At 37.7% G+C, this 18,726-nt stretch overlaps 1 protein-coding gene across 1 annotated transcript in view; it reads right to left on the reverse strand.

Moving 5' to 3' along the window:
* The window catches only part of PCLO (piccolo presynaptic cytomatrix protein), a 470,221-nt gene that overhangs the window by 441,387 nt on the left and 10,108 nt on the right, over nucleotides 1–18,726 (reverse strand). The window contains exon 3 of the mRNA XM_067564601.1: nucleotides 7,297–8,676. Coding sequence (XP_067420702.1) covers nucleotides 7,297–8,676 — 1,380 coding nt within the window. The remainder of the gene's footprint in view (nucleotides 1–7,296; nucleotides 8,677–18,726) is intronic.

Consider the following 18,726-nt stretch of genomic DNA (forward strand, 5'->3'; position numbering starts at 1 on the left):
TACCCAAAAACCTACAATCAAGGAAGAAAGCCATATTGGTTAAAAAGCCAACCTGGTTTAGAGGGCAAGTGAAGGCAGATGTAAAAAATCTAAAAAATAATATATAACAAATGGGAAATCATCATTGAATAGTTTGTGTTTCTAGTGGGATCCTGCAGGGCTCAGTTACTGCACTGTGCCATTTAACATTTTTATTAATGACCAGGAAGAAAACATAAAGTTTACAAATGACACCGAAAATGGGGGAGTGGTAAATAAAAAAGGACAGGCAGCTGATGCAGAGTAATCTGGATCACTTCGTAAGATTGGCTCAAGCAAACCATATGCATTTTAATATGGCAAAATGTAAATGTATACATCTAAGAACGTAGGTCATACTCACAGGATGGGGGACTCAATCCTGGAAAGCAGTGACTGAAAAAAATTTGCGGGTCATGGTGGATAATCAGCTGAACGTAAGCTCCCAGTGCAACGCTGTGGCCAAAACAGATAATGCGATCCTGAGATGCATAGGCAGGGAATCTCAAGTAGGAGTAGATAAGATAGTTTACCTTTGTAATTGACACTGGTGTGACTGTTGCTGGAATACTGTATCCAGTTCTGATGTCCACAACTCAAGAAGGATGTGAGAAATTGGAGAGGGTTCAGAGAAGAGCCACGAGAGTTATTATAGGATTAGAAAACATTCCTAAGGAGCTCAATCTATTCAGTTTAACAACAGCAACAAAAAAGGTTATGGGATGACCTGATTACAGTCCATAAGTATCTGCTTCAATCTAGCACAGAAAGGTATAAGATGATCCAGTAACTGGAACCTGAAGCTAGACAGATTCAGACTGGCAATAAGGTATACATTTTTAACAGTGAGAGTAATTAACCATTGGAACAATTTACCATGGGTCATGGTGGATTCTCCATCATTGACAATTTTTTAAATCAAGACTGGATTTTTTTTTCTAATAGATATGTTACAGGAATTATTTTGGGGGAAGTTCTATGGCCTGTGTTATACAGGAAGTCAGACTAGATATTCAAAATGGTCCTATCTGGCCTTGGAATCTATTAGTTATTTCTGTCAATGTGTGAATATGTTTTGTAAAAATATGGACAAATGACATTGCTCAGTTATGAAGGTATTTTTAACACAAACTACACACATGGAATCAGTTCATTAGGAAATGTGGTGTTAATGATAGTAGAATAGTATTCAGGCCTGTTTATTTTCCTGATAGAATTTTGGATTTGCTTGCCCGCTTGAGAGCACAGGTCTTTGAGATACACATGTAAACAATGAGCAAAATATGTTGCTTCTGCCTAGCCTACAGCCAGATGGGTTTTTTTTTATTACTATGAGAAAAGATAAGGGGTATAGCTAAAAATATTGCTAGGTATATAGTGGGAGTGTGATACATGCACTCCTCTCCCAAGACAGACACCAGAGCAAGATCAAGCAACTAGTTGGGAGGGGCAAGAAGGGCTTAAGAGACTAGGGGTGAGAAAGAAACAAGAAAGCCAAAGAAAAGGTAAGCATGGCTGCACCATAACTTTACTCCTTACCTTCCATGAGATACAAAAAAGGAGGTACCTAGCCCCCAGACTCAAGAACCTTCAGAATGGAACATAACCATAAATTGTAAGGGATAGTAATAGGGGCAGACACTACAAGTATAATTAAGCATACAAAGAAGGAGGAGGGGGAAGAAAACTTTGCTGGTGGAGAACTGTGATTTATGCTTGTTTGTTAACCCCCCAAAACATCACATTGATTGCACTTTGAATTCTGTCCTTCTGCATTCTGTCTGTGAAACAAGAACAAGGGAAAAGGTGGGGCATGTGGAATACTGATCTGGAGTAAAATTAATTTAATTTTGTGCTGATAATAGAGAGACACTTTTTTTTTTTTTTTTTTTTACTAATTCTGTGTACTGTGATTGGTTATTTTTTTTGTCTGGATCAAATGCAAAATACAATCTTTTGTAAAAAGAATTTTACAATTCTCTTGATTCTAAGTGGCTGTTATCAATTAATAGATACAATTTCTATGAACCATGGCAAATTCCTATACATTATATTATCCTGTCCATTTTTGCATAATAAAGGCACTGTTATGAAACAAAGCACTCCTAGCATGCACCTATTTATAATCAGAATTTAGAGAAATGCTTTAAATGTCGGGGTAAAAAATACTGCTGCTGAAAATAGATAAACCGCTCAGCTGTGAAGGATGGTAGGGGTTTCCTCTTTTTGTATTCTAACCAGCAGATTTTTCTCGACTGTGTTCTAGGTTTTCTCGACACCCTCTATTCCTTAAACAAATCCCTAACACACTACAACAAAGAAGTTTATAAAGCTCCAGTAGGAGTTAAACTAGCAGAATGGTACAGGCTTTCTCTAAAGGGCAAGACAATGTAGTGTGCAGTTATTACTAAATTAAAAAAAGAAATAGAGGGTATCATCTCAGATGACACAGTATGTCTTTCTGGACATTTTCATTACAATCTCATTACTTTAAAGACTTGCTTTAAAGAGTTCCTGCCACATTTGGACATTTAATTACAGGGAGCATTCAATTGGGCTGGATTTCCATTATTATCTAACGGCTAGTGTTTGGGCCTGAATAAGCTCCTGAACCATTTAAACAAAATTGGTCATTTACCGAGGTCGATGCTCCATTTTCCCTCAGGCTTCAGTAGGAGTTTGGAAAATAGGAGTTGCCATACTAAGTTAGCTCAGGGCCATCTACACCAATATCCTTTCTCTGACAGTGGCCAGTGCCAGCTGCTTCAGAGAAAGGTACAAGAGACCTGCAGTAGGCAGTTATGGGATAATATCTCAACATGGAAAATGTCCTGCTAGCTCCAAAAGTTAGGAGTTTGTTTATGCTTTGAAGCATGAAGGTTTATAACTATTTCAAAACTTTAATTTGATATTTTATATGTATTTTTTATATTTATATTTTCTATTTCATATTATAACTATGGATGCTCTCATTGCCCAAACAGATGGCTGAACTTTGAATTCTGCTAAGCTCTTGGCCTTTATGATACCACTAAGTTTGCCTGGGGAAGGACTTCACAATGTAGCTACTTTCCACACTCCCTTCACCATTGTTTTATTTTGGGGAAGAATATTATTTCGGTGATACTGTTGATAAAGTCTAATAAGTACAAGTGGGGTCCCAAGGTATCAAAAACATTAACATTCCACTTATAAATCAAATTATAGAATTTTATACATAAGACAACCCCACCAAATAAGTCTTAAAATAAGTATTCCTTTCCCCCATCTATGACTGTATACAAGCCATTTCTTCACAAACACATCCCTTTCTTAGAATTATAGAGCCTTCACATGTCTTCGAAATTACATCCATTTTCCCCCAAATCCCCCAACTTCTTTTCCATTCAAAAAATACTCTTCTTATTATGTCCATAATAAATTCCCTTGGCATTTCCATTAGATTAGACATAGTGCATATGCTAACATTATATACACGCCACATACATCATTTTGCTTCTTGTTTTGTTCATGGGCTATGTGGTTATATTAGGATGTTATACATATGGAGCATTCATACTGATTCTAGGATTTTAATTTCCTAGCTTTTCCCTCTTGACGTTTCTAACGAACCTTTCTTTTGTTTAAATCCTCCTTGTAGTTTATTGCCACACTACTTCAAAGCACGATTCCTCCCTCCTGCCATCCTGCCACCCGCACCCCTGAGCATGTCAAACAATTATATTAGTCACCCAACTCTGATCTTGTGCAGTATTGTCTCAAAAGCTACTCTGAGTTTTAAATGCACAAAATGGTCGTTGCCACTGTCTTCATTTCTGAGCTCCTGCAGTTGCAATTTTCTTGTATTTTGTTACTAAAAATAGAACTGCTTCCAACTACCTGAGCTGGAAACCCACAGGAAAGCTAATTAAGCAGTTGGTAAACAGTGCTCCTCCCCATTGTGTAAATGGTAGGATGAGAACTCTGGCTAAGATGTGTGCTAATGCAGAGGGTTTGTATGCCCCTGCGAGTCTTTGAAATCTATAAAGTGTTGTTTATTTAATTATTCTTGGTTGTTTACTTCACACATAAAGTACCATTTAGGTAAATAAATATTTGACTGTTTGAGCAACAAATCAGGGGGAAAAAAAAAGGGCAATCACTCCTTTGTATAAAAGGTAGTCTGGGCCATGCTCTCAGTTTGTGAAAATCAGTGCAGCGTCATTTAAATCAATGGAACTTTGCTGATTTATACCAGCTGAGAGACTGACCTTGTAGGTTTAACTGCAGCACAGGGATTGTTTGCAATGGCTTCAGACAAGAAGATACTCTTTAAAAGGCTAGCTGCTGTCACATAAGGTCAGGAACAAATATCCTTTATTATTAGCAGGCACCTTGTTCCCTCTTAAATATCAGCCACCCTTGTCCACAGCATGGTACCAGATTGTTCTGTGCTAAAAGTACTCAAAGGTTGAAATGCACTGGGGCTTTAGATTTTCCTGAGTACTTGTCAACTCATCGTGTTTTTCCTACTCTTTGGGCCTCACTGTGCACCCCTCAAGTCAATTAAATTGGGCAGGATCATTATCTTTGCTCACTCAAACACAACCATCTCATTTTTCGACAGTTCATAGATTGATGCATGACGACCAGTAAGAACTCCCCTCGTGCATTAGCAACTGCAAAATAAAGCTCATTTTAGGATTAATGTTGCATTGTTTGCTGACCCAAATCCCGTCCTGACTTCAGTATAAAGAGGCAGTAGAGTTAAAAAAGCTAAGATATTTTCTTTAAAACAGCAGAATTTCTCCTTTACAGACTAGAACACACAGAGAGAGAGTGTGTTCAATGTAGGGAGTGAAATTTCCCTCCTCATCTCATGCTAACAACTATGAACATTCCTCCCTCTGATCTCCAAATAAACCAAACCCCTTCCTAACTCTTCAAACACAGTTGCTGGAGAGTGAAGTTTGGTAATAAACACAATCTGACTAGCTGCTTGTCCACTGAGTTGTATAAAGCACTATAGGTTACAGAGTTACTACAATATTAACTCCCATTATATTACTTGCAATGTTCCTGATTTGAGGTGGTTTTTATGTCTGGATTACTTGGGCTTCCTCATGATTTTTTGCCCTTAGTAAAAAGGTTACCACTCCCATTCTTCTTAATGGGACTGAAGCTGCATCCTCTTCACAATGTGTGGCCCGGAAGGAGACAAAGACATTTAGCTAGAGTGGCTTCCTCAATGAAGGAGGAAAGTGGGGGACAGAAGCAAATAAGAGGGAAACCATGGGATATGTGTAACAGAGAAGGACCTGGGGGGTGACATAGAAATGGGGGTGGCAGCTAAGGAAATTTGTGATACAGGAAATAAAATAGAGAGACAAAGGAATGTGGGAAAGAGGATGACAAACTAGTGGAAAGGAGAGACCTGGTGTCTGATAGGTTACAGGGGAAGGAAATTAGAATGTGAGGTGCTGGACACTGTGATGAGGAGGGAAGGAGATTCTAATGGGAAGGAAACTGAGAAAAAAGGGAGGGGGAATTTGAAGGGAAGAGAATGTGGGGGTGAACATTAAGGGGAGCAAGAAGGGAGATGGGGTGAGAGGAATAGGAGGCTGGTAGCAGAAGTTCAGGCAGGAAGATTGGACAGTGATGGGGTAGGGAAGCAGGGAAAAGCATGTCAGTTTCCCAGGTGAGGTGTTAGGAGAAGATAGATGGGCCTAGCAGGGAAGCCAGGGGGAAGGTTCACATTATTGTGCATGCATTTATTTAACAGCCAAGTGTGGGGATTTCAAAAGTAATGATGGGATTTAGAAGCATAAGCCACCTTAAAAGTCATGGGACTTTTGCATCTGAATTCCTTAGTCACTTTTGAAAAATCTCTACTTGAAATTTCCAACCCAAATGACCTCACATTTTGGAGGTTCAGGATTCACACCCTAAAGACTTAAAAATTCAGATACAAAAACGTGAGTTTGTTGTTTGGTTGGGTTTGGGGTTTTTTGGAGTGGAAGGGAATCTGACTCAGGTTTTTCATACTCTTATGGTTGACAATATTCCAGTTAGGAAGAGAATCCAGGAGATAAAGTCCACACACTATGAATGTGCTTTTTCTTCTCACCATTCCTCCTGTGCTTCTACTCATGCTATGGCAGTGATATGACAATGATATAACCCAGATAGCCATTTCTAGTGTATTTTGGATACCAAACATCCTTTACCAATAGTTTCTTTTCTCAGGTACTAGGTAGATTGAATTACACACTTGAATTACCTGCAACTATTTTGCTGGTGATCTGTTTTTACCAAGTACAGTCTTGCTAACTCAGTAAGGAAACTATGGCACTTTTCTGCTCTTCTTTAAATTGACATTAAATTGCTCACCCCTTCCCCCTTTTTAAAAAATCCCTTGCAAGAAAGAACACCAAAAAAATAAATAAAATTATAAAATCTTGCCTTTTCGGAAAGAATAATGGTTACAAAAGTTAAACAGAGACTGTTCCAATAATTCACTTTTGTGGAATCATTTTGCTACATAACTACATGGCAAAGAAACCATCAATATTGTCATATTTTAACAATGAACTGTCCCATTCAAACTCCAGCCCTTTTATCAATTAAATGGCTTTCTGATCTTTGCTTGTTTAAATCCTGCCCCACTTTGCACACATGTAACCCTCAAACTTCAGGGTTTGAAATGGGCACATCAAAATGTATGCTTCCCACATACAGTCAAGAGTCAGAATATGATTAATGGAACCTGAAAGTATAGATACAACTCTGTCTAACAAATTTATGGAGAAGTCAAAAGACTGTTCTGGGGGGAAATGACTAACAAGTAATAAATTCTTTCATTCAATAGTGCTCATTGATCAAAAGGAGAAGGAGGGGGAAATAAACCATATTAATGTTGCTATACCAACAGACATGAAAGAGAACTTTTACCCCAGGTGAGCTCTACAAAATAAGTACAATAATCTGCCATGTTATAATACCACTCATTTCCAAAGATTCAGAAATCATCATCATTATTAGTCTGCCTTTGCCTCAAAACCTAGGAGATCTACTGCAGTAGCTTCCTTTAAAACACAGGAAATTCATCTTTTGACTATCCTCCAAGTTTAACAAATATTTAATTAAAAAAATACAAGCTCTCAAATGAAGCATTAAAAGTGTCCAGCACGACTTGTTAACTAAAAATGTGATTTGACATTCACAATCTAGGGAACCAGTTATTTATATATATATATAGAGAGAGAGAGAGAGAGAGTAAATATAAATGTCACTGCCTACCTCAGCTATGTGCGGCATCGGGTTAAATCCACAGAGATTGCACACAGTATTCTTGCATTCTGTACATGTATTAAAGTTGGGAGGATCCTTAGAACCAATGTTCAGGCCAGTTTTACAAAGAGGACAAGTTGATTTAGGTGGGGTAGTTTTTTTCAGTTCTGGTGGCCCAGTAGTTTTTTTAGATTCAGCAATTTGAGGCTTGCTGTCTTTGGGAGCAATAGGTTTCTTTTCTAACTCAGGTCCTTTATCGGTTAAAACGTTACCTGCCTGGGGTGGCTCTGATTTTTCTGCCACAGGAGGCTTGGCTTCTTTTTTCACAGGTGCTACTTTTGGAAGTGGTTGAGCCTGACTGGCCTCTTTGGGTGGTACCTGAGATGGAGGAGGGGGTTGCTTAGTAGCAGGCCCCAGTAGAGAGCCAGGGGATTGAGCTCCTGGTTGGCCCGATGTGGAGATTAAATTGGAAGCCTGGCTAAAGATTGAAGCGCCAAATCCAAAGAGTTTCCCAGTAACTGTTTCTTGTGGAGTTGTAGGCTGTGGCTTAGGGGTATCAGTGATACCTCCCAGATTTAGACTGAAACGCCTTGATTGCTCTTGAGCCCTCGGAGGCTGTTGAGGCTGAGGTGGGGTAGGCTTGGGGCCTACAGCTGTTTGTTGTTTTTTTGGAACCTGCTTGGCATCAGGTTTTGGGATTATTTTTGTTTGTGTTTTAGGGTCTTCTTTCATTTGTGTTGGCTCAACAGGTTTTTGACTTTTAGTGTCTGATCCAGGCTGAGAAACAAATTTAGGATCTGACTGTTGCCGTGACACTTGTGGTAAAGTTTTGGAGTCTGGCAGGACAGCTTTATCTCCAGATAGATGGGGGTCCTGTAATAATACCTTGGCAGGTTCTGATCTCTGAGGTTGCACTGCTTTCTGTTGAGTTAATGGAGCTTTGGGACCTTGTGAATCTTCTTTCAGACCAGAGGTAGGCACACTGTCCATTGTAGGCTTCTGTATACTGGACTGCTTTTGCTTATCTTCAACCAACGTTGGCTTGACCTGGTCAGATTTTGGAGTGGGTTCAATTTTCTGAGAGATGTGTGGTGTAACAGGCTCAGTAGATGGCTGCTTTGATTTCACAGGGGGAGAGCCAGGCATGGATGGTTGCTTTGTCAGTGGAGGGGGCTTTTTAGGTTCTGGGGGCTGGGAAGGAGCAGGTTTTTGAGACATATCTTTCTTCTGAATAGGCTGCTGGGGCTGGGAGGGCGGTTTGGTTGTTGAAGGTGGAATGGAAGTCTTCTGTTTGGGTGGAAGAGGCTGTGACACAGGACCATGAACTGGAGCTAAATCACCACCGAGCGCTCTTTGCATCTGGCAGTTTAAACAGAGCCATTCTTTAATCTGCAGAAAAAAGATTTGTTTTTAATTATTACAATTAGAATAATGCAGTGCTAATATTAATCAATCAACTTTTGGCTAGAATTAGTAATTCAGGTAAAAGTTCACCAAAAGGAGAGGGAAAATGCTACCACTAAATATCGCTTTATGGTTAAAAAAATACAACTGAATTTTTCATTTCACTTCTGATTCCTGCACTCCAAGCCATCAGAACAAGTCCACACTTCTGGTGCTCTGGAAATTCATGGGGGCAGATTCATTTGCCAGCACTGACTCATCAGCACTACTGATTTGCCAAAAAAGTTTAAAAAAAAAGAAAAGACTAACAATTAATAATAATAATAATACTCCAGAAATAGTTTGGCAAATTCATGCTGTAATGGAAAGCCATAATTATAATGATTAGAACAAAAGTGAATGCATAATTACCCTTAACTGTGCAACTATCAAGTTCCTACTCTAGTTTACAGTTTTGGTAATGTTTTACATAATAGGGCAAAAAACGTCACAGGGATGCTCTATATGCACATACTGAATTAACAACAGAGGTATGCTAATGAATCCCATATATTTATGTAGACCCATTTCGTATAATCAATTTCTGAGCACATCTTCATCTGAAATGAATGGGGAGCTGCGCTTAAAAAATGATGGCACTACATGAACCATAATTATGTGTTCCTCCATTCACATCATTATTAGGCTTAGTAGATCCAAGAGTAATTTGCCATAGCCCCATTGTATTCTCCATTGTTCAGCACAAAGGGGAGGAATAAGGTAAATAATTAATCTATTTTAGATACCTCTAGGCTTCTATTAACATAGCATCTAAGAACCTCAAAATTTGTAATATATTTATCCTCACAACAGCCCTAGTCCTATCAGAGAGAGAAATGCTATTTTACACATGGGGAACAGACTACATGACTTGCTCAAAGCCTCACAGGAAGTCTGGTAGAACACAGAATTGAACTAAGGTCCTCTGAGTCCCAGGCTACCAGCCTGACTTCTGGACCATTCTTGCTCTCATCTGGCACCCCCATAACTATTCTAAGAGAGGAGAGCAGAATAAATACAGCATTGTTTCCCCCTGAAGACCATCTGCACAATTGCGGCTGGGGCACGAAAAGATTTTGAGAAAGAACATGTCAGGCCAGAGGAAGTTGTAGTCAGGAAAACATCTGCTCCACATGTTATTCCCTAGGCTTTTCATTGCTACCAATAGAAAAGGAAATGGAGGAAGAAAAATAAAATAAAACAAAATATGGGGAAATGTTGCAGGTAGAAAAGATGAGTGACAGAAACTCAGTTTGGCATGGTCTCTTGCAAGGCAACAATTTCCATCAGACATTCCAGCAGGAGAATTCATGCTGCTCATTAAAGCATTATACCCTGCTCCTCCACACTCTCTAGTCCCTTTGGAGGGGAAGGTAGGCCACAGGTGCAGACAGGAAGCCAGTGACATCACATCTCCTGAGTGAACCACACTGCCAAGGACAAAGAAAGCTGCACATAGGGGTTGTACGGAATTCTTCACCAAACAAGGACACTCCACCAGAGTAGATCTTATCATGTAACAGACCACCCACATATCCCAAGAGAATTTGCTTAAATACAGACATAAACCCCCCTCCAACCTCTAGTTGTCACTACCACCCCGCAATGGAACTCATGCAGGGTAACAACAAACAAACACAACTGATACCCATTATGAAAGAAATATTTCCTGAACCCCCTTTTCTGGCCTTCAAACAACCCCTCAACTTCTCCAAGCTCATCAGAAGAAGAAAATTACCAACAGACCAGAATACACCAACTCAAAGCGGCACCTGACTCTGTCAGAATAACAGATACAAAACCTGCAGACATATCTGCTGCAATGATCAATACCCTCCACAACACACCTTTCAGAATCCATGGATCCTACATAGGCCTATGACAACATGTCATCCAGTGCACTATATGCCCCAACACCAACTATGAGAGTGAAACCAGACAGTCACTACACTCTTGAATGAACTCACAGGAAAATGATAAAAGACAAAATCACCCTATCACCTGTGGGTGAACACCTTTCACAAAGCAATCTCTCTGTATCTGGCCTATCAGTCCTCATCCTCAAAGGAAACCTCAAACTTTCAAAAGACGTGCCTTGGAGCTTAAATTCATAACTCTGCTAGACATTAAAAATCATGGATTGAACAGAGACACTGGATTTGTGGTTTATTACATCGATCTGTAACCTACTAATAATCACATCTAGTTGCTTACCGCACCCCCTTTCTTTCGTCCCTATGACTGGAGGGGTGTTAACAGGCCACTTGACTTTGAGTGTTCCTTTAAAATATATACTAACTACTTGTGCTAAATAATCTGTTCAAATATTGTATTTAGCTCTGAGACTTTAAGTTAGTTTCCCAGACCTGAAGAAGAGCTCTGTGTAAGATCAAAAGCTTGTCTCTCTCACCAACAGAAGTTGATCCAATAAAATATATTACCTCACCTCTTTTGTGTTTCTTACCATCAATAAAGACGTTTTAAAAAAATGGTGCCCGTTTAATTTTATCAGTTGCCTTCTTCACCATGTCTTATGGTCAATGGTAAACATAGCACCTGGCTGAAGTCCAGCCTGATTATAATGTCCAATGAGAGGCTAAATAGATAAACAGGAGTTAACTCTGTACTGAAGTTTACAATACACTATAACTTGAGCATCAACAATGTTAGCTATTTCCTAGTTTTTCATTTTTTACTTTCTGAATCAAAATAAAGCTTTTAAAATAAAAGTTAATGGGGAAATCCTACAACTGAAATTTAGAAAGAAAAATGTAGGGATTTTTTTTTAAATCCCCGTCTAAGCCATAAATTCCTTCCATGCATTTTAGCAGGAATAATTAAGTGCCAAACCCCCAAAGCCATTATAACTAATACAATTCATCTTAAAATACGTGCAGACTATCTCTCTCTCTGATTTTAACTGTAGGATTTATAAAATAAATTGTGCTACGAGCTGTATCTTATCAACTAAAAATCCTCTAGTGCAGTGTGGCCTCACCACTGATGTGATGTAAACAGGTACTAAAGAGTGTAATTGGCCCAGGAACAATTATGAGTGTAAGCACTAGTGTAACTGGCCCAGGAACAATCACCCCGGTGGACTCTTTGGTGGAATAGAGAAACCTATGCTACACCTCTTCCTCCCTCCTGCCAGTATAACGTGGAAAATGAGACATTGCCAGACCATCTCCATACCATATTAATCCCCTGGTTGAGTTTTTGGCCATTTGGGGCCATATTCAACTCCCTGAGATGGCTCTAATCTGGAAGGCAGGACCAGCAAGGCACAGAGTATGGAAGATCAGGGGAGTGAAAAGATAAGCTTTATGTAACCTTTCATAATGACTCCAACCTGCATTCAGGGAGTATCAGCCAGGATCCAGGATACTGTCCAGGGTGCTTAATATATAGGGATTCTGTGTGTCTTATGTGGGGATAGAAATGTGCTTGAGATGGGCATTTAATTTAAAGGACTGACAAAAAACTGAGTAAGCACATGGTAACTCGAGAAGAGATTTGCACAGAAATCCGAGATAGCTGCACACATCTGTGAAGGAATTGAACACTGCCCTAATAACAACAACGTCACCCCCATCCTCAAAGAATGATCTCTTCTCTGCTTCACAATCATTGCAAAATAAAAAACTTCCCAAAACCTTTCACTCCAAGTTCATCCCAGAGAGAATTTTTCAAAAATCAATGAAAACCGATTCTGACTTTTTTAAAAAAGGCCATTGGCACAATCTGAACTGAAACTTCACGGACACAAGGATAGTAGAATAAGATTGTTCTTTTACTTACTTTCAACAATCCAGTACCCTTAAGGTCTCACATCAGATTAATATACTTCCAAACTTCTAATGCTTTGCTTATCAATTTCATTGAAACTTTTTGCCAATGTCACATATTTCCCTAGTAACACTTTCGTTCAGACTTCAGCACTGTAGTATTGAAAGCACTATCCTCATCTCCTAGCTCTCTGATGTGATTATGACACTGCAAAATAACAAACACTAAAATATATTTCACAAACAGACTAGCCATATGTTCAGTGAAATAACAAGAACTTTCTAATGACTGTAATAGTTAAAAATGGGAGTTCTAAAGTAAGTTTATTCTCTATTTTCTAGCAATACCATCTATGAAGAGTGACCATGTAAGAAAAACTGGATCTTATTCAACAGCTTTTCTTTCTCTGTCCATTCAGTCTTAACTGCTTAATTCCAGTGACAAAAATACATATTTATTGTTTTCATGTTTAACTTCCCTTAGTCCTACCAAAAAAACCAAACAAAACCACAGCTCAGAATAAGCTGGATTCTATTCCTTCTCGTGTATTATCAATATAAGTGTTATACCTGTGCAAACCCATTGAAGGCAATGAACTTGCACAAGTTTAGTTGACCTGTAGGATTTCTATTACTGTGCATGACACAATGTGATTTTAAGATTCCAGTTTGGCAGTGAGGGAAAAAAAAATCTTTTTAAAATTTCAAATTGAGAACATTTGATACAAAATTCACTGAGACACAATAAAAATTGAAATATTTTAACAGCCTTTTCTCAGAGCAAAAGCTACATTTTAAGGTAATGAAACTAATTATCATTCACACTAAGTCTTCTGGCAGTGTAAAGGAACCTTAAAGTATTTGTAAAACATAAGGTCCCCGTATATACCCAGAGCTGTGTAAAGATTTATGGTTCTTTTACATTGCCAGAGAGGTGTAAGGAAGCCTTAGTGTAAATGAGAATAAGGTTCAATGTATTTAAAAGGCCCAGCTCTGCACCAAAGTGGTGACCTAGAAATCAATTCCCAGCATGAGAACAAACACACGTGTATATCTCCCAATGCCTCCAAAAGGAGCCAGAGACAAGAATCTGAATTTGATTTTTAAAACGAATTTCTACTTAGATAATATTAGGCTTTAAAAATGTAAGTCAGCAATAATTCTATGCAGTATCAAGTACAGCAGTAAAACATCATAACAGATAAGAATCTAGGTCTTGGAATCCTGGAGTGGACGAAGGAGGAGTATATTCAGCTCCAGCCCAAGTACAACAGGGATGGCATGGTCCTTCTAAACTGTGATATGTCACTATCACTTAAATCAGCCCCTGTATCAGGTGACCGCAGGGTAACTAATGTCAATTCTTTTAAAAAGGCTTCAGGGGCGATCCTGGCAATTACAGGCCGGTAAACCTAACTTCAGTACCAGGCAAACTAGCTAAAACTATAGAAAAGAACAGAATCATCAGAAACATAGATAAACATGATATGTTGGGGAAGAGTCAACACAGCTTTTGTAAAGGGAAATCATGGCTCAGAAATCTATTAGAATTCTTTGAGGAGGTCATTCAACAAGCACGTGGACAAATGTGATCCAGTGGATATACTTTTCTTGGACTTTCAAAAAGCCCTTGACAAGATCCCTCACCAAGGGCTCTTAATCAAACTAAGAAAACATGGGAAAAGAGGGAAGGTCCTCTCATGGATCAGGAATTAGTTAAAAGACTGGAAACAAAGGGTCAGAATAAATTATTAGTTTTCACAAATGAGAGAGGTAAATAGCATGGTCCCTCAAGGATTTGAACTGGGACAACATATTCATTAATTATCTGGGAACAATATTAATTATCTGGAATTAATGAATTAATATTATTAATTATTATTAATATTAATTATCTGGAAACAAAGGAGTGAATAGTGAGGTGGCAAAATATGCAGACGTCAAAAAATTACTGATAATTTTGTACTATTGGTACATCTTACAGTACAATAATGTTAATGCAATCACTACAGAATAACGTAGCATTTTTAATATGGGTCTTTTTAATATTTTAAATAGAAACTGAAATAATTTTTTAAAAATTAAAATGCCTTTTTTTTTTTACAGAAACTCTTTTTAAGTCTTTCACTTATCACAAACATAAACCATACTATATATGCTACTGTAATTAACAATGCTAAACTTTATAACTTCACAAAAAGGGTTTCCTAAGCGTTTGGGACTACTGTCATAGTATTTACATCAAAGTTACTGTAGAACAAAATAATGAACATTATCATTTGCTAACCTTATTTTTTCACCTCAATTCTTTGCGAGACTTCGAAAGTTAGTTTTCAAATTAGCATATATGTATTATGCTGTTATGTGTATAGGAAAAAAAAAACTTACAGCAATATGTCACACTACATTATGTGAGATAATACATGCTGACTGGTTTAATTAATGTTTCTAGATTTAATTTAGTGCAAATCATTCATATTTTAACAACAGATACAGGTGCAAAACAACAGTAGAGTACACAAAAGGTTAACAAATAAAAGTTCATCTGCTCTGCATAAAAAAGCATCCAATCAAGTGAATATCACTGGGATTTGACAACAGATTATCCTGTCTGTTCAAAGAAGAAATCATCCACACTTCCTATCCAGTGATTACCCAGGAAACAGCATACCAAATCACATGACCTGATGGAGTAGTAAATTACAGTTGCTGGGCAACAGTAATACCAGTGCAGATGGCTCACTGCAGTTGACATCTTTAACTATGCAGATTAATTTATAATTTACTTGTGTTAAAAACTGGACAGGAGAGTTTCCTGGGCTAGTGGTAACTTGCTTAAAAGCCTTTCAGAGTATTTTCTATTTATATTGTAAGGTCAGAAATTTCCTGCCATACACTGAGAACGGTTCACATTCTCTTAGCTTTTTTTTTTTTTAGTTAAAGAAACTAGAAGCCACAGGACAACAATACTTTTAATACAGCTCCACCCTGAATTAAAGAGTAATAATGTAGACATGCAACCTTCCTCTGATAAAGAGTAATGGAAAATGTATTGGTTCTTAAACAGGAATACTTCAGAATGAATAATTCTATTATATATGTACTTAGCACTTTTCATTAAGCTCACCAATTCTTCCAACAAATTCTACTTAATGTACAAATATACACTATATTCTACTTTGCTTTAAGTGGATCTTGCTTATAGCAAAGTAGAATTAAAGGAGTTACATTAGAGATTAAGTTGATCCAAAGTCCCAAATTATTTCAGTACACAGCAATGTGTAAACTGCAATTCAGTAACAGTGGAACTCCAATCACTCTGTGGAGAAAAAAAAACAAAACATTTTACTATTGGAGGATTTCACTGCAGCTATTTCTTTGAACACATGAAGATAAGAACTTTTTAGATAAGTGACTGAATATTATTTGGGTTAGATCCTGATCACTATTATTCTGGTGTTACTCCACAGTAACTTCACCCACTTTAATGGAATCACTCTGACTTTACACCAGTGTATCTAAAAGTTGAATCTGAGCTGATATATTTAGATACTCATAAATAAATAAACAAATACATTTTGATCTGATTTTTTATTAAACTTTCATTTTGTGTGCACCTCAGACAACAGTTTATGGATAGTTTCAAACGCCTAGAATTTATCTATTTTGCACAGCCTTTGTCATGTTTCCATCAGTAATAAATACTCTTCAGGGCTAAGTTTTATAGAGGGCTTGCTGTGTCAAAGCTATTTGTACAGCTATAATAAAGTCCAGACTTAAGGTCATGTCTATAGCCTTATTTTTGTTTACAGTAAGTTTCTAATCCATGTCAATTTCTGGTTCTTGTGCACTAGCACAAGGCTTTGAATTGCAAATGCTGCAGAGAAAGTTTAAATCCAATCAAAGTCTGTCTTCATTAGCATTCATCAAAAAAAATTGAAAAATACTTCTATCAACACTATATTAGGTTTATATAAAATTGTGTGCCTTTAATACAGCATTATGTTTGTGAATTCAAATTCACAAAAGTCATAATGAGGGTTCCCCCAGGAATAGAATGTACTTATCAGGATGGAAGTTGATAAATTCATGAATGGGATTATATAATGAGGTTGCCTGTGATTGCAGGGGACTGGATTAGATAACCCAAGAGGTTCCTTCCAATCCTATGCTCTTGTGTTCCTCTGAATTACAAGAAACTCCCTTGTGTGATAACAGTATTTTGAACTATTATATATATTTTTTCATGGGTTTTTTAACATATGTGCAAAGCTGTTACGTTATGATTGCAATGGAAACCATAAATGACTTTCCTCAATTTCAATGTTAAATACATATTATTAAGAAATTAAATATGCACCTTACTAAACCATCCCCTCACCGAAGACATGGCATAATAAAATATATAAATAATGACAAGTATTGGTAAATTATTATTTATCATGAAAAACATTCCAACTAAGTAATAAAATGAAAGTAGAAGGTAATAGTAAAATAGAAGGGAAGAGTAGCCATATTACACCACTGAAAACGTGGAATGTGTTATTTGAATGTCAGAAGAGATGGACTGAGATAGATTAAAGGTAAAATGAATTGCTTGAAAGTAGTGGGATTTCTAAAGGCATGTGGTACCAATCAAAGAGAAGCCTATGGAGGAGATCTCAAATATAACCAGGCTCTACAACATTAAGAGCTTTAGAATATGAGTCAATCTGCCCCTTTATTGACATTCAGTGTAAATAACATAAAGGTGCATTATCTCAGTATAATCCATGACTGAGTATGTGTTATACATCCTCTTTAATGGCTGGCTCACAGAGGATGACAGTCTGCTACAACTACGAGCTAAAGGAAACCAAGTATAGAAGTTCATCCTTTTTGGATCTGATTCTGGAAGAACAAGTGTTTAAACATATGAGTAGTCCCATTTCCTTTTTTGCCCATGTCAAAGCGACTACTCATGGGCTTAAATGATCTGGAGGTGCTGGGTTCAGTTCACAGTGAGGACCCATTATGTTGGCTTTTACAATAGGGAATGTGAGAATGAAAATAAAATGAAGGGAAAAAATTCCCTAACGATCACATAATAAAACAAATATTTTTGAGATGTGAGATTCAAAAGTGCGTATATGAGAAATAGAATGGAGGACCAAACACCAACTGTGTTTAGTTTTATTTTTTTTACCTTATGTAATTGTTGCTAGGCATTCATATAACACAGTGATGAATGAAGTATAGATACCTAGACAGATTAGAGAGACTTATGTTGCCAGACACATGCTATTTATGATGTGCTTTCAGTCTGGAATGTACTGTATAAAACAGGAAGACAGACAATTCCTTGTCCAAAGACATTTTCAATGTAAGTTAGTTCAGTCACATGGTGCACATATGATATCTTAGTAGTACAGATACCACTTTTGGGTCTTGGTTACAAAGTTCTCTATAGTGAATTAAGGTTTATAGGCATCATACAGGGAGTGAATTTTAAGTAGGAGTTTAAAGGAAGAGAGGGTGAACCTCTGGTGTTATTTTGCACTTTCTTTCATGATGTCCTGATGCATGCAATGCACTTCTGGAGCTAGTCTGCAAGGCCACTACCCTTTCCTTATTCAATCCTCCTGTGCAAGAACTACTTCTGTTGTGATGTCTACAAGAAATCTGCCAACTAGTAATATAGAAATGCAGGAATTGCCATACTGGATCAGACCAATGGTTTAATCTCCCATCACTGATAGTGCCCAGAACTTGAGGAAAGTGTAAGAACCCCTTGCAGAAGGAAGTTATGGTAGTTTACAAAGGAATAGTCAGCGGACTAAACAATGAAAATCCTCTCTTATATGCTGTAGCTTTTACTCCTACCTTTTGTTCGTCTATTTATTTTTCATTTAGAAATGTCATTGAGAGTTCCAAATGTGAAGGGTATGAATGGAAAAGACACAAAGACATGAAGGGAAGATACAAAACGTGCAGTCGGGCAATGAAGTAGGAACATTGGCTAGAAAGAGTGAGTAGGAGGAAATGAGAACTTAGCCAGGGAAAATTTAACAGAGTCTTGAAGGGGAACAGGAAAAGCTTGAATGTTATGCAGGAAGTGAGAAGAAGCCAATGATGGTATTTCATTAGGTAAATAATGTGATCTGAGTGATGAGAGGGGAAGATTATTTTAGCAGCATTCTGGATGGACTGGACAGGAATAAGGACAGAC

Source organism: Emydura macquarii, unplaced genomic scaffold (genome assembly GCF_026122565.2).
Source record: "Emydura macquarii macquarii isolate MOO-44397 ecotype Brisbane River unplaced genomic scaffold, CSIRO-AGI_Emac_v2 contig_2636, whole genome shotgun sequence".
Classification (NCBI taxonomy): Eukaryota; Metazoa; Chordata; order Testudines; family Chelidae; genus Emydura; species Emydura macquarii.